The sequence below is a fragment of the Aspergillus oryzae genome, chromosome 2 (genome assembly GCF_000184455.2).
Source record: "Aspergillus oryzae RIB40 DNA, chromosome 2".
In the NCBI taxonomy this organism is placed as follows: domain Eukaryota; kingdom Fungi; phylum Ascomycota; class Eurotiomycetes; order Eurotiales; family Aspergillaceae; genus Aspergillus; species Aspergillus oryzae.
In genome coordinates this window covers 1,442,995-1,467,529 of record NC_036436.1, presented here as the reverse complement: position 1 = coordinate 1,467,529, position 24,535 = coordinate 1,442,995, and the positions used below count along the sequence as shown (strand labels likewise).

Genomic DNA, 24,535 nt, shown 5'->3' with positions numbered 1-24,535 from the left:
TTGGCTGCTCTTTACCTTTACTTTGTTTCTTTTTTTGGTTTTCTATTTATACCCCTGACACGACTCCTGTACTGATAAATCCTTGATAGATCATGGTAGATCTAGTTCTTAAGAATAAATGGACTATACTACATTCCCAGAGTTCATGAATATATACTTGTAAAGTGCTCAGAACACGGCGATAGCATAGCTTTCAAAATATGACTGAAAGCGCAGCGATGACGCAATGTATAAAATTGCAGGATATATACCAGCATGGTTTTCAGCAACAGGACCAGAAGAAATCTATCGTGATGAGGGGGGAAAGGCGACTAGATCTATCAGCTTCAAAAATCAAACAATCCAAAACAGGGCGTTATTCATAAACATCATATAATAGCAGACAAAAGACCCATGTCTCATCAAAACCATATACATAGATATGTACTGGAGGAGGCAAAGCCGAATCACCAGAGTGTATAAACAGGTAGAGTGAGGAAATTAGTCACAACCATCCCACAGATCCTCCGCTTCAAAGAAGCCCAAACAAGCATCGGGATTCTCGTCCTGCATGACGGCTATGACGGCCCCCGCAGCAGCGGTAGATTCCGAAACTAGCCGACGCGCATCGTCGAGGGAGGTCGAGCTAGGGAGCCGGAGCCAATCATCCCGGGGTACGGAAAACGGGAGGCCGAGAGAGGCTAGCGCGGACGTGTCCATGTCTACATAGTTTGTTTGCGAAAGGGAGCGGAGATGTCGGGGTGGGATTATTTCGGACGGAGACAGATGGACCCAGGACTTGGCGGTGGGGTGTTGGATGGCTGTGAGCAAGATATCTAGGAGACGGATGGTGCCAGTGGATGTAGATACTGCTGGGATTTGGTCGATGGGGACGAGCTTGTCGATTATGCGTTGGGTGTCCTCTGACTGGGGGAGCGAGGCGACGGACTGCTGTTGACTGGAGAGGTCGTCTGAAGTTGTGGAGGGGAATGAGGCGGTGGACATGCTCATTGGCGTGAGGACGTTCGATGCGGCGCCGATGGCTCCGCCGGGGTGGAAACTCTTGAAGATCTCTGCTGGGCCTCTTCCTGGAGATGTGTGTAGTCGTCTGGCGGTGGCGATAGCCAGGGCATCTCCCAGTGACAGGGCTACCGTCGTAGACGAGGTTGGGGCGCATACGCCGATGGATAACTCCTCGTCCTCGTGAATGGGTGCTGGTAGGAGGATGCCCATGTCGGACGGTTGAAACGACAATAAAGGGCATGTGGACGGGTGGAGGTGAGAAGTTATGGCGATTATTGGGACCGTTGAGGGGATATGAGGGAGCAGGAGCAGGAGCTCAGGCGTGCGCCCCGAGAAAGAAATCAACAACAGGGTATCTTGCTGTATAAGAGTATCAAATAAGCCTGTCCATATAATTCACTATCATAATTTGACACTCACCGGTCTAATCATGCCCAGGTCTCCATGCAATGCTTCCGTTGGATGTAAGAATGCGCTGTAGATACCCAGGCTATTCATCGTTGCCTCGAGCTTTTGGGCAATCTTTCCACTCTTTCCTACACCGCAGCATACCAATTTTCCTCCACTCCGCACGCTGCGAGCAATCTGGCTTACCGCCCGGGCAAGACTCTCTTGCGCCAACGCATTTGTTTCATAAAGACGTTCCAAGTGCGCTAGGGCGGCGCGCTCTGTGGAAATGACATGAATGGCGGTGGATACCGATGCATCAGCATGGCCATCCTTTGTAGTTGATAACGCAGAGTTTATCACGTCTGGAGGAGTCAAGGATAGAAGCGACAGCTCGTCGCGAGCGAGGCGGTCTTTCTTTATCATGGTGGGCACGGAGGGGTCCGCGGGGGACGATAGCGGGATCATCGGCGATTGCTGCTGAAGGTGCCCCATGGCGCAGAAACCATTCTCCTTTGGAATTAAGGAGGACTGATTCGTCTTCTCCCAGGAGGGGCCTGGGAAAAGAGGTCCCGGACGAGATCCCGGGGAAGCGAAGGAATTTAGAAAATTTTCGACGGCGGGGGGAGTGAATCGTAAGGGAAGTGGAGGAGAATCGGTCTCGGCAGGAAGTTTTGACTAATTATCGGAGATACGACGTAGTAAGTACACTTCGGACTTCCTTTGATTCTCTGCACGCTAACGCTTCCATGCTTCTCCTAAGATTCTAAAGGAGAAACAATCCCCTCCCTCTAGTGCGCCTTCCGAGTCTCGGCTCCAATAACTTCCGTTATGACACCATCGCCACCTACGCTGACGCTTCTGCAAATCCCGTACTGTACAAAATGGTTGATTGTTACTGTTACATTGTCATCTAGGAGATTAGTACTATACAAATATTTTCTTCTCCCATCGTCTCTTCACCCGCCATGGAACTTTCAAGCCTGGGAAAGAGGCTTAATACCCTTGTGAATAGCCGCAATCCCTCCAGTGAGATTCTCGAATCCCCGGCCAGGGATCATGAAACCGGCCTTCTGAATCATCCCCCGGAATTCTTCCTGGCTGGGGAACTGCTCAATACTCTCCACCAGATACTGGTAGCTGTCCCGATCTCCCGCCACTAGTTGACCGATCATCGGGATGGCACTGAAACTCCACTGCTTGTAGACCGCATTGAATACGCTGTTCTCTACCTTGCTGAATTCCATACAAGCGAACACACCACCAGGCTTCAGCACTCGGAATGCTTCATGTAGGGCGGCCTGCTTGTCTGTGAAATTGCGGATGCCGAAGACAACCGTGTAGAGGTCAACTGAGTTATCGGGAATGTTGGGCATGTCCTGGGCATTGCCCTGCATAAAAGATAAACGGTCCGTGTTGTAGTAAGGGGTCTGGATGCTCCTCTTTTTACCCTCCGCAAGCATATCCGGATTGATATCAGCAATTGTGACACGGGTATCATGATCGTAGTTAATGTTGGTCGCGTGGTCCAGCATGCGAAACGCGATATCGCCCGTCCCGCCGGCGATATCCAGGATATTCCACCCTTTTCCTGTCGTGTCGGTGTTGCGAGATGGTAGCGCCGATCCAGGGTTCAAGGAGCGAACAAAATGATCTTTCCACAAGCGATGGATTCCGAGTGACATGAAATCATTCATAGCATCGTAGGAAGAAGCAACTGAGCTGAAGACCGCTCCGACTGTACATTGGCGGCATAGCTTGGTTAGTCCTGTGTCCAATAGTGCGGAGAGCATATAGAAGCATACCCATGGACTCCTTCTGCGATTCAGGAACATTGCTAAAGCCAAAATGGGTCATCCGTTCATCTTGGTTGGCCTTGTTGGAGTCCACTTGAGCTCGCTGCGAACAGGAAAAGCAGCGGTAGGGAACCTCGGGTATGGCCGTTCTTCGACGGGCATTATAGCCCAGGTTCCTCCATACTGATCGCGACAACATGATGGAATGTTAGTTATTCAAGACCTGCGATTGAGGTTAATTGAAAATAAAAACGGAGATGGAAATATTGCGCGGAGCGGATATCAGATGAGTCTCCGGTACCGTGCTTTTTCTGCCGCCCATTTATTCACCGCTCTCCTTTTCCGACACCACGGACCACTCTGTTCGGGGCAGATAAGTGTACTCATTGTAAGACTACTCCATACTACTACTCCGTGCAAATTTTAAACATCTCTGTGTGGGGCTAGTATTGTTCTTTATTAACCTAACTTCGACGGACTACTGTTTTATCTAGAAGTTTCATTGGTCATTTGTGACCTTCATCATAGATCCAGATCTGAGACTGGTGACATTAGCAGGAAACCAGTACCCACCGCTATTTACCGGCCGAAGCTGTTCTATCGAGGACAGAAACCTTTTGAGGTAGGAGGCTTGGTACAACTAAGTGCTCCTAATCCGTATCCGGACTGTCGAATAGTCATATCCAAATTGAACAGGTGGGCTAGGACACGACTCGCTCGCTTACATGCCACTCAATCGTTCTTCGTAGCCCTTCCTGCAAGGGGATTGTTGGGCACCAGTTCAACACAGCTTTGGCTAGCGAGATCTGGGGTCGACGAACAGCAGGATCATCTGCAGGGCGTGGATGGTAGGTAATGTTGACCTTAGGCTGATTGGTCATCTCGGCCACGAGACCAGCTACCTTCTCTGCTAGCTGCTGGATAGTAAACTCCCCATCATTTCCGATATTCACAGGACCTTCACTGTAGTCACTGTTCATTAGGCGATAGAGTCCTTTCATACAGTCTGTGACATATTGGAAAGACCGTGTTGCAGTTCCATCGCCGGTGATCTTCAGGTCTTCACCGGACAATGCAGCGACGATAAAGTTCGACACGACCCGACCATCGCTGCCATTCATGCGAGGGCCATATGTGTTAAAAATGCGAGCGATCCGGATATCAGCGCCTTGTTGTTCACGGTATGCATAGCACAGTGCTTCTGCTACTCTCTTGCCTTCATCGTAGCAAGATCGCATCCCAAAGGGGTTGACATTTCCCCAGTATGTTTCGGGCTGGGGGTGAACGAGGGGATCGCCATATACCTCTACTTATGTATTAGGTAGAAGCGAAGTAGGGGGCTATTGGCGTTTCGCTTACCTGATGTGCTAGTATGTAAGACGCGGGCGTTTTTCGATATAGCTAAGTCGAGCACGTTTTGTGTACCCTGGAAGCATGTCCTTAGCGTTGAGATCGGGTCTTTTTGATACTGGATCGGACTGGCTGGGCATGCTAGGTTGTAAATCTGATCGATCTGGCCCACATCTTCCAAGGGCAGTTGTATATTTTGACTGTAAAGGTCAACCCCGAGAAAACCAGCGTTTGATCCATGGTGTCCATCTTACTTGACAAATGTAAAGTCGGGATGGTTCCTGAGGTGCTCAAGATTCTGCGGAGAACCTGTTTGGAAGCTATCCATCCCAATGACTACCTGGCCCTTTGCAAGGAGGTAATCTGCAAGGTTGGATCCGAGGAACCCCGCAGCCTGTCAGTGTTAGCCCAGACCTTTCTTTTGGTAGATGTTCCTTACCCCAGTGATGAGGATTTTCAGCTTGTCGTCGTGATTCGCCATATCACGTAAAATAGTATACGGAGTATACTCCCTAACAAGCATGGGTCACCTTTGAATGGCACACTTTAAGTAGTGGTTAATCCTCTGCGCTGACCCACCCGATCAGCCCCGACAAGCCCTAATCTCGTCACGCGTCAAGATGACCTTGGAAGGTGGAACAAACACATCGCTTCCCTCCAGCCCCCCCCAACAACAGCCGAGGGTGGCTGACGTCTAAACCTCAGCTGCCGATGTGGTGGGGCTGAGGAATGCCGATCGAAGACGGATGTCGTAATTCTTAGGGTCCCTTGGTGAAATGTACGCCGTGGCGGGCTGACAGTCTGCACGATGACAAAGCTCAGACGCAAATCCCCACCGCAAGTGTCGATAGTCGCCTTAAGTCCAACTTTGAATGGTGTGCTCTTTGCCGTATCCGGAAAGAGTTCACCATGGGTGGGCCTGACGCTCAGCTTCAATCTTGGTTCCCCCACCTAGATTGACAGAACACAGAAGAGCTTAGGAACACAGCTGACATGCTGAATGCTAAATTGAAGCGAGTGTCTTTCTTTTCCCTCCGGGTTGTTCAACCAGGAATTAAACCTCTGTCAGACCTAGATGCTTCGCCGTCATGATTCGGAATGTAACATGTATTGGTGCTGGATTCGTGGGTGAGTGATGCACCGGATGCGTATGATGAGTTCCTACCTGACGTTCTAGGGGGTCCTCTGGCCACGGTTATCGCCCATCAATGTCCGGACATCCAGGTAACGGTTGTGGACAAAAACAAGGAGCGGATTGACGCTTGGAATACAGGGATCCCTCCACTGTATGAACCAGGCCTCGAAGCTGTTCTATCCAGCGTTCGGCAGCGAGAGACCCAGTGCAATCTTACGTTCTCGACAGACATCGATCAGGCCATCCGAGAGGCGGAGATTATTATGTTGTGCATTGATACCCCTACTAAGGGAGACGGCATTGGGAAAGGGATGGCATTGGACTTGGCCAACACGCAGGCCGCAGTCCGGACCATAGCGCAGGCCGCAGAGTCGGACAAGATTGTCGTGGAGAAGTCGACCGTCCCATGTGGAACAGCAGACAAGATTCGGGACTTGGTACGGACTATTGTCTCCTATCTCACCCAGTGAATACTAATGATACCATGGGCGTAGCTCGAATCTAGTTCTAAGAATGGTTGCCGGTTTGAGGTGCTCTCTAATCCTGAATTCCTCTCCGAAGGAACCTCAATAACAGATTTATTCTATCCGACAAAAGTTTTGATCGGCCACCAAGAAAAGCCATCGTCGCGCAAAGCAGCTGAAGAGCTGGCTGCGATATACACCCGGTGGGTATCACCCGAGCTTATAATCACGATGGACCGCTGGTCATCCGAACTATCCAAGCTGGCCGCCAACGCAATGCTAGCGCAGAGAATAAGCAGCGTGAACTCGTTAAGCGCGATATGTGAAGCGGTCGGAGCAGATATTGAGAGCGTGAGTGCTAGTTGCGGAATGGATCCTCGCATCGGGAAGGGCATGTTGAAGAGCACCCTCGGATGGGGAGGCGGATGTTTCGAGAAAGATATCCTATGTCTCATCTACCTGGCTCGCAGTCTAGGTCTCACTCCCGTGGCAAATTATTGGGCTTCCGTTATAGAGATGAACGAGTACCAGAAGTCGCGATTCTTTATGCGCATTGTCTCGTCTATGCATGGAAGTGTCGGGGGAAAGGCCATCGCGGTCTTGGGGTTTGCCTTCAAGAAGAATACATCGGACACAAAGAATTCTGCTGCCATTTCTCTTGTGCGAAACCTGCTCCAAGAAGGCGCCCTCGTCTCCATCTATGACCCCATGGTTCCGCGGGATCGCATTCTGACAGACGTGGCTGCGGCCGGTAGCCATTCCACATCTGTCCAAGTGAGTACATCAGCGTACGAAGCATGCAATGGCGCCGATGCAGTAGTCATTGCGACCGAATGGGACGAGTTTCAGACTCCGATTGCGACAGGCGATGTGCGAATGACCACGGCAAAGGATACTAGCATCGAAGAGCCCCAGTCCCCACCAAGCACACCAGACAACAAAGGGAAGAACCTGAATTGGGAATGGATTATGAATCATATGCGTCCACCCAAGTTTATTTTTGATGGGAGAAATATACTGGATAGGCAGTATCTAGAACAGCTGGGGGCTCGGTATATTGGTATTGGCAGTGGGTCAAAATGGGGATTTCTGGAAAGAGCGACCCATTCTTTATGAATTTATGAATTAGAGCTATGTCAGAGCGTTTGATAATCTAGACATATATTTTACGTCCTCTTTGGTGTACGGTCCTGAAGCTCGTAGAATACCGTGCGTGCGTACCAAAGTGCACTACCGTCTTGTAGGCGTTGATATACGGACAACTGCTGTGGTGCCTGAGTTCGAGGTATGTAGTCCTTGCCTAAGGCCAACAATGTACATCTCAGGCACCCTCACTTGCTTGTTCTTGGGACGGGTTTAATGGAACATCTGCCTATTGGACTCGGCATTGAGAGTGGATTTTCGCGATTGTTGCAAGTTCAGGTCGAAGTCCGCCTATGATTGGCCTGTAGTGGTGACGTGAGGGCATTAAAAACATGGAAAGGCGGGCATCTGTTGACTCTAAGCACGCCCCAGGCAAAGGCTATTACAAGACTACAGGCACCTGACTACATTCCCTTTCTGGCTCTTCCTTAGACTGTACCCGTAGTTGCCTTCTATACAGATTAGAAGAACAATACCATAACGCAGCATGCAGAAAGCTGTGCTTTAATTCATAGAAACATCCTCCTGGTCCTCATGGGGAAGACTCTAACAATCTTCAGTCTTGTTGTTTTTCTCGCCATCAATCTTCTTCTCCCCCGCGTTCGACGAGCACATCGCCATGCAAGCCGTATGAACGCTCCATATCCCAGAAGAATGGACTGGGTGTCGAAAGCAATGCTTCGATTGACTCTAGCGATCGATTACAGGTTTCAGGATAAAAAAAATATACTACGGGAATCCAGAGAAGATTCAAGCCAGCGAGGAGAAAGTAGCTGCGACTCTTAATACTATAGAACATGATAGAGTTGACGAGAGTCGTCATTCCCACGCCAATCGCCCAGCCCGTTATACCAAAGCCCTTTCCTTGAACTCGCAAGTCTGAAGGAAAAATCTCCGTGGGTATGAGGAAAGATACCGTGCCCCAAGGTGCTGCGTGACTAATATCCGCCTGTTAGCCAAGCAAGCTATGCACCACTCGACGGCATGGTGCACTTACCCTAAGTTGAACTGGAAGAGCATCGCAACAGCCCCCGGCGCATATTGGGTTGCTTTGTCTGGGTGGCGAAGAGAACATTTGTATATCGATCCAGCCTAGAAAGGATTAGCTAGGGACCTTTTGGAGGATACATCGATGGAAAGGAGACTACCTACGATTATTTCAACAGCGAACAGCATTGCAGAGCCAAGCATGAGGCACCTGCGTCGGCCAAGGCGATCGACGATTTGCGCACTGATAATGATCCCGATGATACCGATCGTATTCAAGCCACCGGTCAACCCGTTCAATTTGATTTTACTATAACCGGCCTGGCTGGGAAGCACGGGCGAATAAGCTGTGACTAGCCTAACGATGTCAATACCCTGGAATAAACTACCGGAGTTATACAAGAAGCATAACTCACCGTGATGCCAGTCCAAAATGCCAAACACGTTAGAAATATGTCTTGGGTAAAGTATCTCCCGGAAAGAACTATCGGAAGGTTCTCCGGAAGGGCATGCTTTTTGGAGCTGGACACGATCACCTACCACGGGTGAAGGAACTGTTTGACTATGTGGATGGGAAGGTCTTCGATAATAAATGGTGAAGCACACCAACCATGATGATACCTGCCAATTCTACATGATTCTATACGAAATGTTCATCACAGCATTCACAATTGATTTAAGCGGATACTACGCATATTATCTCATCCTGAAATTAGTGGCTACATACCTAAGCTACTAGTAATTCGTCCTACTTCTCAAGCGTCTGATTCCACAGACTCTGCACCGTGACTCCCTGTACCCATTTCCCATCAGTATTATCCTCCTGAACCGTAAACCCAATTTCCTTCTTCTGTCCCGGAAGCAACACGAAAGCATTCTCATCAAAATACCCCACCACATCAGCAGGATAATCAAGCCACGTGTATAGCGAGACGCCCGATTTAGCCTCTACGGTGAAAGTCTTTGACTTAGTATTATACGACAGTTCAAGCCCGGGATCCACCAGAGCCAGGTCCTTGGGGAAAACCGGTGTGAAGTGGTTCTGATGGGTGAATGTCGTTTTCTTGTCCGAGTTGGGGAGATGTCCCTCGCCCGACAAGGAGAGAACAAGGATGGCATCCTTGGGATTGGGGAGTGTAAGATTCTTTATGTTGGTGCTGTATATCTTGGTGGTATTGAGCGCTCCGACGTTGAAGGGAACAGAACCTGGTGTACCTGCATTGTGGGGAAGAGGCGTGCCTGACAAGTCCAGCCAGGTCAGGTTAACCTTGCCCTTTGCTGATTCCCACAGATCTGACGTTACGTAGAGGTCAAGGTCACCTGTGGTGTAGTTCCAGAATGGGGAGACGATGATGGGTTGGTAGATGTCTCTGGAGACGTAATGGAGGACTTTCCATCGTCCGCCGTATTCGATGCCGGCCCATGATGGCGCTTGCCAAATATCTTCCAGTTGCCAGTAGAGGGAGCCGAGCTGTCGCTCGGGCATTCCGCTGCCACGGCGGTAGAACTGGATTTCGGATTTGTACATGTCGGCCTGGAAGAGTTGGGTTGCGTGACACCAGGCGCTGAAGTTGGCGACGGAGTCCAGTTTGTTGGGAATAGGGTAGTACCGCTGCACTGCGATTGTCATTTCGCCCATGCCTAGAGATGTATTGTGGAAGTTGTCGGTGAAGGTACCGCCGGCTGGGTAGTGGTGATTCCGGAGCATGACAGTGGTGCTGTTGAAATGGAGGTCTTCGGGGTCAACGGCTTGCTGCCAGGTTTGCAGGCTAGGCATGCTGTGGTATCCGAATTCATTGGCGAAGCGACCTACTGGGTAGACATGAGAGTTGAAAGAGACGCTGCTGTCATAGTTGTAAAAGTCGGTGTCGCCGTAGTAGGATCCAGGTGTAGTATTGTGATATCGTTCCACCATAGGCACGGGAGCAGACAAGTCGACGTCGAGATAGCCTTCTGTTGTGCTGCTAGGGCTGTATGTAATGGACCGGGTGTTTTGGTAAACCAAAGGCAGGATGAGACTGATATATAGCTTCTCATATTCCCCAACATACTTCGCATACTCTTCAGGAGCCTTCCTTTCGACCGTTGGAAGCATCAGTGACTCAATCTCATTTCCACCTGCCCATAATGCCAACGAAGGATGGTGGTTGACACGACGAACATTGTACACAACTTCAGCGGCAATGTTGTCTAAGAACGCATCATCTACAGGATACAAAGCGTCGCTAAATTCGAACTCGCTCCATAAAAGAATGCCTCGCTCATCAGCCAAGTCGTAAATGAAATCGTGGAGATATATGCCAGACGACCAAACACGGAGCATATTCTGGTTTCCAGCAACAACGGCATCGAACAATCGGGCCATTCTCGCCTCTGTAACCCGTGGCCAAAAAGCGTCTGGAGGAATAATGTTCGATCCTTTGGCGTAGAATTCGTGTCCGTTGACTTCAAAATGCCAGTTGGCACCTGGGGCGATGCCTTGGGCAAGCTGGGCATCTGTGATGTTTCGTTGATTGAGGAAAATCGTGCGGAAGCCTGTTCTCTTGGTGACATGGGCCAAGGTTTGGTTCTGATGACCAGTAACAGTGACAGTTATGTTGTAGAGATTCTGGTCACCAAGGCCCAGTGGCCACCAGAGCTTCGGAGTCACTCCCCCAAGAACAGTAACACCAGTAACGGAATTTCCAGATACGGTCACATTGCCTATCCGCTTTGATGTGAGAATCTCGCCGGACTTAGTGTCTTTGAATTCAATAGACATAGACGGATTGGGTGGGAGGGAGCCAACAAAGTCAATGCTAGCATTCACGACCCATGGCTGACTTTGGTCCGGAGGAAGATGGTTGATCTGTCCTTTCCGATAGATGTCTAAGTCTGTATTCAAGACATGGATATTTTGCGCCTTTGGTAGTTGCACGATATAAGCAGGCTTCCAAGGTCCAGCTGGAGCAAATGCAGGACCCCAGTCCCAGCCGAAATCCGACTGTTCCTTACGCATGAACCACCGGTTCGGATATTCGTAAGTCTGTTGTATTCCATCGGGCCATACTAGAAGAGTAGGTTAGTACTGTGTAAAAGGCAGGCAAACATATTTGGTGCCCGAACCTGGTGAGTTACGATCCTCAGCAATTGCATTCACGATGTTTGGCGCACTACCAAAGTCGATCTTCAAGATGGGATCCTCATTGCAGCCCTCCAGGATTTGAGAGACATCGAAAGAATATTGGCGGTATTGGTTATTAGTTGAAGCAACGTATTTCCCGCAGAACTCGACTGTTGCAAAAGTATCCAGTCCATCAAAAACAAGTCAGGTAGACTCGGCATCCTTTAGTCTATTGGAATATGGATTAACAGGAGCGAGCGTCTATTAAACATAATATTTACTCACAAATCCTTGATTTTATCAGTGGTGTAGGTCCAATTAGACTCTGGAATCCACCGAAGGTTGAAGTCATTCAGTCCATGATACCTGAGCCAGACCAGTTAATCAAAACAACCTATGCCGACGAAGCTTCACCATCACTTACGGGTCATCTGCAGTGCATGTTAGATGCATGTATGTCATTTTAGATAAAGTAACTCACCAATTACACCGGCCTTCAGCAGGTCCAAATGGGCGTGGGATGGAAGATTTCCGGGTACTGTATGATTCAAGGCATCGCTACTAAGAGTCCACTTCTCATTACTAAGATCCCTGACATGCTGTCCCAGTGTAGCAGGTATGCTGGATGCCACCAGGGCCGCGGCCGTCGCTGTGAACCGCATTTGTGAGACTGCGGGGTTGCTACCAGGTTTGCGTTGGATCCTAGTTAGGAAAGACGACCGTTTGAGGGGAAACAGGTCCGTTTTATACTTCGCTAAGTATCATTTCAGTCACTAGATTTCTACCAGCCGTCATGCAGGACTCCAATATCTCCTCCCACGATTCGGGTCACGGCATAGAGTAGACGGAAGCCAAACCGTGTTGAAAAAGGGAAAGTATCATGAGTGGGGTTTGGGGACAGAATGCTTGTATCCACAGTAGCACGATCGCTGCATGGAGTCCTTCCAATGAGATGCGAATAGGAAGGCTGCGGAGTCCCTCACTTGCGGCGGGGAAACTGATCGGCGGTCGAGGGATGCTTGGAGGTTGCCGTCCGGAGATGAACGTCTCTTTTCTTCCGGGTCGGCTTGCATTTCTCAAAGGATCCCAACAGGTTTCTCGTTACCGGTGAGGTGATCGGATGATGAACTTGGATGGTATAGGACGCCGAAGCCGTCCGGAAACGGTTCAGCCCGTTCAAGTAGTTCTCCGGAGTGGAGTCCAGCACACATATATATTGGAGTCGAGACCAATCGTACAGGTGGAATCGATGGAAACTAACTCGTAATCGTCGTCGGGCAAGATATCCGTCCCCTTCTCAGAACCGACCCATAATCGTCTCTGAACCAGAACCTGACAATTCTACATGCAAGAATCGACTGAGACAATGAATGAATGCCATTGAAAGTAAACATCGATGAGATCATGTGACATTATATAGGGCAAACAGAACAAAATGAACAAACAAGATCAAATCAAAGAAACCGATCGGCTAAACACGGTTCGGCATGACGTCCTGGGCCGAAGCCAACCGCTTCCTCCGCATTCCCCAGAAAGATGCCTTAAGATCAATGACCCCAGGAAATACCCCATATCCCTCTTCAACTGAGGTTCTCTCAACAATTACCTTCTCAGACCATTCTCGCAATGTCTGCACATCTTCTGAGGCGCATATCTCGCAATCCGAGAGCTTTGTCCAGGATTCCTCAACGATGGAGTAGTTCTATCTCTCAGCGGCCAGGCTCGGACCGGTATGTGAAGCTCATAAACATATCCCCTCTTTGCAGTCACTGTGAATTCCGTACAAAGGGCAATCGGTGCTGATAAATATGAACTTCCAGGGTCCGATTTCCTGGCGCTGTGAACAGTAAATTCACCACCGACATGACGTTCATCAATCCCTCCGAAACGACCAATATCCCTACATACCGTGTCATGGATTCCGATGGTGTGTTGTTGGACAAGAACCGGAAGCCCTCTGGAGTATCAAACGAGGAGATCTTAACATGGTACAAGAATATGTTGACTGGTGGGTTTTCTCAGCCCCTATCTGCATCATGAATTGTTATTGATATCTCATAGTGAGTGTGATGGACGTGATTATGTTCGAGGCTCAAAGACAGGGCCGTCTGAGCTTCTACATGGTATGTAGCCCCAAGTTTCAGTCCAATAGACGAACGCACCGAACTAACGCTTTCTCCACAAAGGTGTCTGCCGGAGAAGAAGGTATCAGCGTCGGATCCGCAGCCGCATTAACACCCGACGACGTGGTATTCGCGCAATATCGCGAAACAGGCGTCTTTCAGCAACGGGGTTTCACTTTGAAGGATTTCATGAGCCAGCTATTTGCGAACTGCCATGACAACGGCAGGGGACGTAACATGCCGGTGCATTATGGCTCCAACTACCCTCGTATGGTGAGTATGGCAAGCTTATACATCCTAACCTACCACATGGTGCAAAGTCACAAGTAAAAAACTAACATCCGCTAGCACACCATCTCCTCACCTCTCGCAACTCAAATCCCCCAAGCATCTGGCGCAGCCTACGCCCTCAAATTAGAATCTCTTCAAAACCCCGACACACCACCACGCATCGTGGCCTGCTACTTCGGCGAAGGCGCCGCCAGTGAGGGTGACTTCCACGCCGGCCTCAACATTGCCGCAACACGGTCATGTCCCGTGGTCTTCATCTGTCGCAATAATGGATATGCCATCTCCACACCCACACTGGAACAATACCGGGGTGACGGCATCGCCAGCCGAGGAGTAGGATACGGCATTGACACGATCCGTGTGGACGGAAATGACATCTTCGCCGTCTATGAAGCCATGCGCGAAGCACGACGCATTGCGCTCTCCGATGGCGGGAAGCCTGTGCTTATAGAAGCAATGAGCTACCGTGTTTCGCATCACAGTACGAGTGATGATAGCTTCGCGTACCGTGCCCGGGTAGAGGTGGAAGACTGGAAACGGCGCGATAACCCCATTATCCGGCTGCGGAAGTGGCTTGAGAACGAAGGGTTGTGGGACGAAGATACGGAGCGTACTACGCGCGAGCAGCTTCGGAAAGAGGTTTTGAAAGAGTTTGGAGAGGCGGAGCGTGAGAAGAAGCCGCCTCTCCGGGAGGCCTTCGAGGGTGTGTACGAGGAGTTGACGGAGGAAGCGCAGGAGCAGATGAAAGAGTTGAAGCGGATCCTTGAAACATATCCTGAAGAATACGACCTTCGGCAGTTCAAGGATGGCATCAATGGGTTATAGATTGTCGGCGATCTGTTTGTGAGTACATAGATCAAGATATCCCGTATAACATGAATTCGATCATGAAAAAGCCTTCCGTTACCTTCATTTTGAGTCTTATCGTAGTCTTGTTAAGTTCGACTACGGCGTGACTAGGGTTAAGCTTAAAGGCCATGAAAGAAGAGAAGTATTAGGTAGCAGAGTATAGTACACAAACGACAGTATTTCCATTGATAGTTGCAGAGCCGCAGAGCCGAACTTTAATGACCCTATGTAACTTCCCCCATTTCCTTGATCTTGGATACAAAATAATGTCTTTTCAACGAATGCGCCTTTTAACCCTCCAATCCAAGCATGTAAAAACAACGCTCGTGAATTTGTACAGTATCTAATACATAGTTTACAATTCCACAGGGAAATCCCCGTGTCCTTTATTTTACAGATACAAGCATAGCCCTGCCAAAGTTCTCACGCAGCTCATCCCTCAACAGAGGTGGCTAAAGCCTGCTGTGCGAGCTTCTTGTTCCGCTTGACCAAAGCATTGAGTTTCTTGTCAATGGAGTCAAGATCTTTGCGCGATGACTCGAGCTCCTTCTGCGACTTGACAGCAAACGCACGAAGCTCCTCATCTGTCATTCCAACAACGTCATCCAGGTCTGGCATATTGCCCATGACGACACCTGCAGCTCCCAGCATGTGCTTGGCGGTGGCCGCCGCAAAAGACCGAACGGAAGTGGCAGTGGCGTTCACCAATTCAGCGGTATTGGCAATAGCCCAATTGTGACTGCGAGTGCTGTCCGCCTCCATGGCTGAGAGAACGTTCGGGGGTGTAGGAGTGTCAGAAGTAACCGCGCATTCAGGTACGGTCATATCGCCAGAGGGCGACATAGACGACAGCCCAGCCGAGGTTTCATCTACCCAGCAGATATTAAAGTTTTCGGGTGTAGCGAAAAGAGCATCAAGCCCACCACCACGGTTTGTCACGTCAGGTTCCGTAATCGATGTCGGCGGATACTCGGGGAAGAGATCAATGGCGGCACCGATGCGCTTCTCAAGTTCAAGATAACGTTCTTCTTCCTCAGGGCCCAAATGACGAAGAACACATCCGCGAGGTGTGATTAAGCAACGGTACTTAGTCAAATTAGAGTCCGAATTGATCCGAACTGGTTCTCCACGCAGCAATGCTTTGCGGTGTTCCTCGGTTAACTCAAGAGGCTGCTTTAAGATTTCATAATCATCTGCAGTGCACTTCATGTCCACACGTTGGGTCAAATTAGGTGGGTTGAACAAGGGATGGGCATTGAGGTCCAGGTTGCCCGCCTTGTGGAGCTGAGCGAGGAGTATCGGCAGCACAGAAGTTCGCTCCGTAAACAGTTCCTTGATCGGAACGCCAGCAGCTTCCGAATCCTTGATTAACTGCTCAATGGTATTGTTGGAACGCCATGCTTCTGCTGCGCTTTTCTGTGTAGGGGCCTCCTTCTCTTCGACAGGGCTGGGCTTCGTATCCTTTGTAGCTTTGTCCTTTGACTTGTTCTTCTTTGCCTCAGCCCGCTGATCAGTCTTGTCAGTGGTCTCTTTTCCACTAGCACTGGACTTCAAAGCTTCGTTGGCAGTGTCCGGCGTTGCGGTAGTTGACTCAGGGTTGCTTGTCGGGGTCTTCTTGGTCTTACGCTTCCGTCCAATAATAGGCGCCTGCACCGGTTCCTCGACCATGGCAGTCGCCGCCTCGTGCTTCTTGGCTTCCATCTCCTTGGCCTTCTGTCTGCGTTCTTTCTTGACTTGGCTCTTAGTCATGGCACGCACAGGCGCAGAGCCAATCCTGGAAGATGCAGGAGGAGAATTTGCACGAGAAACAGACGCCGATGTATAGAGATCAGCTTCCGATCCAAAGTCGCCAGGAGTATCGGGCCTGCTTATGGAAGATATGCTGGGTCTTCTCGATCGCCCCTTAGCCGCGGCAAGCTGGGATGAGATGGATTGAGTGGCCGAAGCAGGAGGAGGCGTCTCTGTCTTCGGAGTATCAACAACACGAAGAACCCTGGGTTGACGTGGAACCGAGGAGTCAGAGACACGTGAAACCCCAGTTAATGGTGTATTTGGGCGAGAACCGATGGCAGACGCCGGGGCTGGGACTTGACTGCTGGCAGTCTGGGTCAATTGCTCGCCTTTCAAAGGAGTGCTATCCTGGGCGTGAGACGTATTAAGTGGAATATCCAGCTTCATAGGCTTCCCTTTTGTCGTTGTGGATACTGACTTCTCTTCAGTGATACCTCCTGACTTCTTGCTCGACTTATTATCAGAGCCAACGGTTAGGTCATCCTTGGTTTGTGAGCGAGCTTTGTTAGCTGATTTCGGCACTGGCGACCCCAAGGATATTTCAGAAGCATTCTTAGCTCGGTTTGAGATGGCTACATTGTCTTGGGTATTTTTAACTTCCGGCGACTGCCGACCAGAGATAGTCTCCTGAAAGCTTTGGGAAGGTGTCCCAAGCCTATTGAAAGGAACACTCAGACCTGGTGGAACAGAGACTGCGGAGACCGGGCTGGAAGGATTTAATGGACTCTGGAATAATGCAGACGCAGGATGGGCATGAGGTAAGGGAAGACCTGGCGGCAATGTCGGAGTACCGGCGCGTGCGGAGCTTTGGGGTTCAGTGGGAAATTGGGACCGGCCTAGGAATCCAAAGCTGTCCACTGGACGCTTGTCCTTTGCGGGGGCACCGAGAGGAGGAAATTCTTCATCAACTAGTTCACATATGTCAGCATGGGTTTGCAAGCATGTGTGGATGACAAGAGGTCTGATAGGACGAATGTATAGGCAGAGGAGCAAGAGAAAAACAGAGAGATATCAACAGAGGCAAAGAAGACACTAAGGCAATTCGGACACTAAGAAGGAACAAGCGGGCAGCAGACTCTCCACAGAACAAGAATAAGACAAGCGATACGAAAGGGCAGGCAGCTTATTTACAAAAAGGGCCCGGCCACGTTGAGCAGGCAAATACATATGGTAAGGATCTCTATATGAACAATAATTGTGAGAGATTGGTTTCAAATAGAGGGCCCTTCTTCGTTATAACAAAGGCAGGGCAGGGAGGTTAACGTACATAAAATCATGACCAGACGGAATTGGCCACCAAGACGCTGATATATCAACCCAGCTTGGATGCAAAAAGAACAGACATACGATGTCCAGCCAGCCAATATGGGCCCAGAAGACACAAAGTGTCTATGAAATGCGCCGAGGCCTCGCATCCATGGGAATATTGGAGGACAGGAACGATAACGAACGGAAAACAAAAAACAAAGGTTGAATAAACATAACGCCAATGGTACGCCTAGCCCGAGAATCTTGTTCTTTTCAGAGCCGATTGCTTAATGCTTCGTTGCAGAGTGGAAATATGTCGCAAAGTTTGAACATCGAATCAAATATGAGAACTGAACAAAACGCATATCCTGCCCCCCATCTAGAGAAACATGATATCATGTCGTAAAGTTAAGGAGAAACACAATTCGCATAAAGGGGATGGAGAAGGGTAGTCATCATAAAAACAGGGAAAGAAATGAGAACAGAGAATATTATAAGAAGGCGAACAACCATCACCAGCGGTTGAAGCCGCCTCCATACATCATAGTGTGATTGTACCCACCTTGACCCTGACTCCCGTAAAGCGCTTGCCCAGCAGCAGCATTCGCACCCACCTGGTGCATCCTCGCCTGCAGGATACTCGGGTCCGCAAGATCTACTACACCGCCTCCACCGGAGGAAGTGTTAGCGTGTCTGTGCTTCTTCCCCTTCTTCTTCTGCTTCTGTGGCCCAGACTCGGAGAAGTTCCCCGTCTGAGAGCCATAGAAAGAGCTGAGAAGGCCATTGGCAGGAGTCAGGGGAGGGGGAGTTTGGTGCTGTTGGAGGAAAGGAAACATGAACTCACGCTTAGCGGCATCCGGTGCCTGTAAACCACTAGCATTTGTGCCACTGCGGCTTCGCAGCAGCTCGCGCATCAAATCCGGGTTGGTCTCCTGTTTCCCGATATTACCAGCCAAGCCAAGATTTGAATTTGTTGTAAAACCGTGACCTTGAGCGAACATTCCTCCTCCACTGATGGGGGGTGTGCCGGCCGTCTTGAGGCCTGGAGGTGGGCCCTGAACGCCACTGGTGTAGAAGCTGCTAGTAAGCCCATGTTGAGGACTGGGTGCAGCAAGTGGGTTTGGAGTCCCGGATTGCATCAAGGAAGCCTGCTGGCTTAGCATCCGCACGTTGGAAAGATTCTTCGATCCGGCATCGTTAGTGAAGGAAAAGCGAGAGTTTTGGCGATTCTGCGCCTGCAAAGCGTTAAGCTGTGCCATCTGGGTCTGCAAAAGGCCTTGGCGAACAGCAGCCTGATCTAAAGCAGCAGAGCCAAGTCCACTTTGCAATGGGTCCACAACGCCGGCCTGCTGATTGCTAGCAGACTTGAGTAGCATCAGTTGTTGCTGTTGGAGAGGGGTTAAACTCCGGCCAGCCAGATTAAGTCCCTGGAATTGATGACTCGACGCAGAAACTGGGGAGCCGACCACCGAATTCGTTGTAGTACCCTGCTGTGAAGGCGGCTGGATAGCACCATGCGATTCCCGCGAACCACGGCCTCTCGGAGGATGAGCATCATCCGGCTCGCCACCAAGCTGGAGGCTGCCGCTCTCCCTGGTTTCTTCTTCAACAGCTGCCGACTGAAGCAGCTCTTGCTCTCGCTTTGCACGCTCTTGCTCTGCCTTCTCCCGCATAGCCCGACGCTTTACGCCACCATAAGGATCAATGAACGAAGGGTGGTTTTCAATGAGAGCGACTTCATCTGCCGGCAGACCAGCCGCCGAAAAGACAAACTTGAAATCAGGAGAATTAACTGCCTTTATCAAATTCTCAAATAGAGGAGCCTCCGGGTCGGCGGGCAGTTGGGATTCAGAGGGAGAGCTAGGTGTCGAAGACTGTGTCTCTGGCAGCGGAGTTTGGCGGCGTTCCTGAGCAGGTGCAGGTTGTTTCTCGGCACGCTTTGGTTCCTCTGCACTGGTCGCAACCGTGGCACTCGCGGGTCGTGGACTCTGAGACGCTTGACTAGCTGTAAGACTTGCCCGTCTTGTTCGGCTGATCACCGAGTCCTTATTTGCCCAACTTGCGGAGGAAGGAAGGGCGGATCCGTCAGGGGGGCGGCTGCTGGCACCATCGTCTTTACTGGGCTGACGGCGCATCGGTTGAGACAGCGGCATTGCGGAAGAGCGGGCAACGTGTGGGGGGATCGTATGACTGGGTCCACTAGGCGCACCATTCGGACGTTGACTGGAAAGGGTGTTCATAGAGGAGAGGTCCTGCCGACTATAGCTTTCGCTGTCCTCACCCGTCTCGTGTAGAAAGGTGCAATTCCTATTATGGCACTGCTCGTTGCGCAGGAAGGAGGAGCAATACTTCGTCGTACCGTATTGAGCCCTAGTCAAGTCAATAATCGAGTTATTCTGCAAGCAAGTCGTCGAGAGGCGGCATACCTTAGGACACGATCACCGTTTACAGATCCATCCACCGAACTGATACAGGTTGCGGCATCCGACTTCTTCGAGTACGTAACGTAGACGCCAATGCCTTGGTTGGGGTTGCCACCAGGCTTTGCCTTGCTCACTACAATCTTTTCGATCTCTCCATATTGGCCGAAATAATCCCGTCCGCGAAGCGTCTGGAGGAGCTGGCTTTCGTCGCGTATGGTGGGGTTGAGACCAATCACATAGACCAGGTTCTTCTGCACGACCCTCACACCAGCCAAGTTCTTCCGACTCGAGGCCTCGATCTCGCGCTTTTCCGCTTCCTTCTTCTTCGCAGCGGCAGCCTTTCGATGCTTTAATGCCAAGTCCGCTTTAAATCTAGTTTGCGGGATCCGCAGTTAGCGCCAAGAACCGCCGAAAAAGCAACGTCTCAAATCGCAAGGGACTTGTACTTACTCGTCTGCATCAGGAACTTTATATTGTATGGTGCTCTCATCGTAAACCCGTCTGCAGTTGGGGCAGCGGCCTTCTTCGCTATGGGTTTTGATGTTGTTGTAACAGAATTGGCAAATCTGGCCAGTTTATGTCAGTGCCTTGCTAGGTCGCATACGGGGAGTCGCGAATGTCGTTTGGTGACAACCGTTGTCAGAATGAGGGTGAGCGGGGGGTAACGTACCTGATACCCACAGGGACACGGCTTAAAGTTCTTGTCGGACAGGTCGAATTCCTCAATGCACAGGGGGCTACAGAAGAGCGTCATTGTCAGCCCAACCACATTCATATTGCAGCCCAACAAGGCAGAACATACCAGAACTCGTCGTCATCATCAATGACAGAGTCGATCTGTTGGCGATTTGACATGGTTGCCGAATGTGTGTATGTGTTGTGTGGAAAGGTACAATCTAGAAAGACGGTAGTCGGATTAAAAGACCAGTACTCATCAACCAACCCGGGCCGGAAGGAGGAAGAATATAATAGAAAAACGTATTAAGGCGGAGTAAGAAACCCTCCGGGCGAGAGAAGAAGAAGAAGAGGACGAAGGATTGAGGGAATCTAAAAAGAGATCGACAACGTGGGGAGTAACAGACGCGGACCAGAACAGGGAGAAGAGGAGAGACTTGGAGGCGAAAGAGAAAGAGAAGTGAAGCTTTGGTTGGGTTTGCACCCGTTTGCTTCGTTTGCAGGCCGCCCGAAAGAATGCGTGGCTTATGTCAGCGTGCACGTGATGTCTCACGTCCATCTTCGAGGAAAAGCTCCCTGGGAGTGGATGACGAGCATCTCCGCTGTCTCCCCTCCACCTCCCCGTTGCCTCTCACCCGCAATTGCCATCCACAATGGCCTCTGCTCGTTCCCTGATGCGGTTGGGCACCGGCCGCTCACTGGCTTCGGCCGCGCGGTCGTCCCGGATGTGCCGTCCTTTCTCGACGACCCCTCTGCTGAAGGAGTCGATCCCCGAGCCTCCTAACATGCGCCAGGCTCAGCGTCCTCGTATGTGTGGCTTCAGCCGACAGCTCTAAGCTGGGACCAATTGCAATTGACTGACTATCTGCAGCTGAGGGTGCCCTCCGTGCCCCCATCGTCAACCCTGCCGACAAGTACCAGGACAAGGCCGATGCTCTGCACCAGTACGGCCAGTACGTCATGTCCTGTCTGCCCAAATACGTCCAACAGTTCACCGTATGGAAGGACGAACTGGTCATTTACGTTCCCCCCTCCGGCGTTGTCCCATTGATGAGCTTCCTCAAGTACCACACCGCCGCCGAATTCACCCAGATCTCCGATATCACGGCCGTCGACTTCCCCACGAAGGATCAGCGTTTTGAGGTTGTCTACAACTTGCTGAGTGTCCGTCACAACTCCCGTATTCGTGTGAAGACGTACGCCGATGAGGCCACCCCGGTCCCCAGTGTCACTGGTCTGTTTGAGGGAGCTCTCTGGTACGAACGTGAAGTGTACGATATGTTCGGTGTCTTCTTCACCGGACATCCTGACCTGCGCCGTATCATGACCGACTACGGTTTCGACGGCCATCCTCTGCGCAAAGACTTCCCCTTGACCGGATACACTGAACTCCGATATGACGAAGAGAAGAAGCGCATTGTCATCGAGCCTCTTGAGCTTACACAGGCATTCCGGAACTTCGAGGGTGGTACGGCCGCCTGGGAGCCTGTTGGAACGGGTGTGGACAGAACCCCCGAGTCGGTATGTTTGGTAGAACTCGCAATCGACTTGCTTTTGCTAACTATATGGACTAGTTCAAGCTTCCTACCCCCAAGCCCGAGGAGAAGCCCGAGGAAAAGAAATAGAGCAGTGTATTCGTATTTCCTTTCCTGTTTGTATGTACATACGTCTACGAGTGAATTCAGTGCAATTGTTTGGTCAAGAGTTTATCAAGTAAAAAGACAAGAAAAAGACAAAAAAAAACCACAATTGAAACCACATATAAAACCCAGTTGACCCTCACAATCGAAAAATAGTCTAAATGATAGCTCCAAACCCCTCGTCCAATCATTTACCCCCGATTTATAAGATAAAAATAAAACCAGATAAGGCCACTAGTGAGAAAATCCTTGTTAAGAAGAGGAAAGCAACGGCATAACTGGCAGTAAAGCAAAATCCACTTCTTGGCACGGGCATAAATCCGCATCATAGAAAAAGAAAAAAAAGAATATTCTAAGACCCCATCAACCTCACCACCCAAACTCAACAACCACAACACCAACCAGCAAGACCCCAATCCTCCTACTCCCTCACCCGCAAATAATTCAATACCTCACAATCCCAGAAAGGAAGAGAAAAGAAAAACCAACACCAAAGAAATCAAAATGCCCAAACGCAAACTCTCCGACGTGGACTCCGGTCCCAAGCGCACATACAACGTGCAAACCATGCGCCTGACGCAAAAGTTCGAGCAGGGCGTCGTCCTCCTATCGCGTGCGCTGAAGGTCGCCAAAGGCTTCGAGAGACAGAAGTTATCGAGGAGAGAAAAAACCGCCAAGTCGCAGGGGAGCTCTGAGGCGTTGCAGAAAATCGCGGAGGAGATTGCTTTTATCAAGGTTTGTCTTGTCTTCTACTTCTACTTCTTCTTTCTTTTTGTGGTTCTTTATTTGTTTGATATTCTTGGGTCTTATGCGGGATATACTACTTATTGTGGTTGATCGCATGCTAATTGCAATCGGTATGATAGAGTCTTGATCCAACCGCTACGGCGCAAAAATATCTTTTCAAACAGCTGTTTAAGACGAAACGAATTTCCGAGGCGCCAGCTTTTATCCAATTTAAAGAGTCGAAGAACATTTCTACAGAGGGGCCGCAGAGTACGGCCGAGGCGAACGTTACTGCGCGATTGTACAAGTCTAATCCAGTGAAGAATGCGTTTCCGAATATTATGACCGATATTAAAAAGCTACTGGGGGTGGAGGAAGTGGCTGGTGGCAAGAAGGATAAAGGCAAGGAGGCTGGGTCAAAAGAAAGTGCGACTAAGACGAAGACGGAACAGCGGGCTGTATCCGTGTCGGATAGTGAACCGGAGGACCCTAGAATAGCTGCGGCTGCTGCAAAGTTCGATGAGGAAGAAGGAGATGAAAAGAGTGAAGGAGGTGAAGAAGGTGAAGGAGATGAAGTCATGAGCGAAGCGGAGAGTATAGACTATGCGCAATTTGATTCAAGGCTTGCGCCGGGCTCGGAGGATGAGGATGAGGAAGGTGCAGATGGTGCAGCGAGTGATGATAGTGGCTCTGATGGAGGCGTGAATCTACAAGCGCCGTCTGATATGTCTATATCCCGGTCTCCTTCACCGGACTCGCCGCCGGCTAAGAAACAGAAGGGCAAGAGCAGCACATCAAGTGCCCCAGCTACCAGTACAACCTTCCTGCCTTCCCTAACCATGGGTGGATACTTTTCCGGCTCAGAGTCCGAACCAGAAAACATTGATGAACAGCAACCACGTCGGAAGAATCGAATGGGACAGCAGGCGCGTCGTGCCTTGTGGGAAAAGAAGTACGGTAGTGGAGCAAACCACGTAAAGCAGCAGCAGCAGCAGCAGAAGAGGAGCCGGGATAGCGGCTGGGATATGCGCCGGGGTGCAACGGATGGTTCCGACGGCCCGAGGGGAAGGCGAGGCCAGGGACGAGGTCCACCTGGGAGGTCTCAGCATGGTGGGGACCGTCCTCAGCGTGGTCCTCCCGCACAGAGGAGAAAGCCTGAGGATGATAAGCCCCTGCATCCCTCCTGGGAGGCAGCCAAGCGGGCCAAGGAGCAAAAGGCTACAGCTGCATTCCAGGGTAAGAAGGTCACTTTTGATTAGAACATATACCCTCCTAGATGCGTTGCGTGTCTAGTTTCAATACATTTCAAGCGTCTGAAGATTCCGCTTTAATGAACAAAACATTTGGAATATACTATCTAGGTATCTTGTATAAACTGTAGAGTTGGCTCCTATGAACAGCA

The 24,535-nt window shown here is 50.4% G+C and overlaps 9 protein-coding genes across 9 annotated transcripts; 4 read left to right on the top strand and 5 right to left on the bottom strand.

The window, feature by feature from the left end:
- Positions 1-46: 46 nt before the first annotated feature.
- On the bottom strand, positions 47-1,884 carry AO090001000560 (uncharacterized protein; the record flags this gene model as incomplete). Its single annotated transcript, XM_023234608.1, has 3 exons — positions 47-81; positions 492-1,362; positions 1,423-1,884. The coding sequence occupies 3 exons, from the start codon at positions 1,882-1,884 to the stop codon at positions 47-49; spliced, it is 1,368 nt and encodes a 455-aa protein (XP_023089715.1).
- Positions 1,885-2,366: 482 nt separating this feature from the next.
- Positions 2,367-3,384, bottom strand: AO090001000559 (class I SAM-dependent methyltransferase; the record flags this gene model as incomplete). The annotated part of the gene is made up of 2 exons (XM_001819018.3): positions 2,367-3,127; positions 3,195-3,384. The coding sequence occupies 2 exons, from the start codon at positions 3,382-3,384 to the stop codon at positions 2,367-2,369; spliced, it is 951 nt and encodes a 316-aa protein (XP_001819070.1).
- Positions 3,385-3,886: 502 nt separating this feature from the next.
- AO090001000558 (UDP-glucuronic acid decarboxylase family protein) lies at positions 3,887-5,058 on the bottom strand (the record flags this gene model as incomplete). Its single annotated transcript, XM_001819017.3, has 4 exons — positions 3,887-4,491; positions 4,545-4,735; positions 4,790-4,929; positions 4,975-5,058. The coding sequence occupies 4 exons, from the start codon at positions 5,056-5,058 to the stop codon at positions 3,887-3,889; spliced, it is 1,020 nt and encodes a 339-aa protein (XP_001819069.3).
- Positions 5,059-5,623: 565 nt separating this feature from the next.
- Positions 5,624-7,250, top strand: AO090001000557 (uncharacterized protein; the record flags this gene model as incomplete). The annotated part of the gene is made up of 3 exons (XM_001819016.1): positions 5,624-5,663; positions 5,713-6,107; positions 6,165-7,250. 3 exons carry the CDS (start codon positions 5,624-5,626, stop codon positions 7,248-7,250), a joined length of 1,521 nt encoding a protein of 506 aa, XP_001819068.1.
- Positions 7,251-9,012: 1,762 nt separating this feature from the next.
- AO090001000556 (beta-mannosidase mndA) lies at positions 9,013-12,029 on the bottom strand (the record flags this gene model as incomplete). Its single annotated transcript, XM_023234607.1, has 6 exons — positions 9,013-11,312; positions 11,370-11,537; positions 11,582-11,589; positions 11,653-11,733; positions 11,792-11,798; positions 11,849-12,029. 6 exons carry the CDS (start codon positions 12,027-12,029, stop codon positions 9,013-9,015), a joined length of 2,745 nt encoding a protein of 914 aa, XP_023089714.1.
- A 1,201-nt stretch (positions 12,030-13,230) lies between these two features.
- Positions 13,231-14,606, top strand: AO090001000555 (thiamine pyrophosphate-dependent dehydrogenase E1 component subunit alpha; the record flags this gene model as incomplete). The annotated part of the gene is made up of 4 exons (XM_001819014.3): positions 13,231-13,375; positions 13,429-13,490; positions 13,554-13,763; positions 13,839-14,606. The coding sequence occupies 4 exons, from the start codon at positions 13,231-13,233 to the stop codon at positions 14,604-14,606; spliced, it is 1,185 nt and encodes a 394-aa protein (XP_001819066.3).
- Positions 14,607-15,062: 456 nt separating this feature from the next.
- AO090001000554 (CCR4-NOT core ubiquitin-protein ligase subunit MOT2) lies at positions 15,063-20,947 on the bottom strand (the record flags this gene model as incomplete). The annotated part of the gene is made up of 5 exons (XM_023234605.1): positions 15,063-17,329; positions 18,232-20,039; positions 20,096-20,439; positions 20,763-20,829; positions 20,895-20,947. 5 exons carry the CDS (start codon positions 20,945-20,947, stop codon positions 15,063-15,065), a joined length of 4,539 nt encoding a protein of 1,512 aa, XP_023089713.1.
- A 473-nt stretch (positions 20,948-21,420) lies between these two features.
- On the top strand, positions 21,421-22,392 carry AO090001000553 (complex I 30 kDa subunit family protein; the record flags this gene model as incomplete). Its single annotated transcript, XM_001819012.3, has 3 exons — positions 21,421-21,574; positions 21,639-22,288; positions 22,342-22,392. 3 exons carry the CDS (start codon positions 21,421-21,423, stop codon positions 22,390-22,392), a joined length of 855 nt encoding a protein of 284 aa, XP_001819064.1.
- Positions 22,393-22,911: 519 nt separating this feature from the next.
- Positions 22,912-24,514, top strand: AO090001000552 (BUD22 family protein; the record flags this gene model as incomplete). Its single annotated transcript, XM_023234604.1, has 3 exons — positions 22,912-23,142; positions 23,274-24,369; positions 24,495-24,514. The coding sequence occupies 3 exons, from the start codon at positions 22,912-22,914 to the stop codon at positions 24,512-24,514; spliced, it is 1,347 nt and encodes a 448-aa protein (XP_023089712.1).
- Between the last annotated feature and the right edge of the window lie 21 nt (positions 24,515-24,535).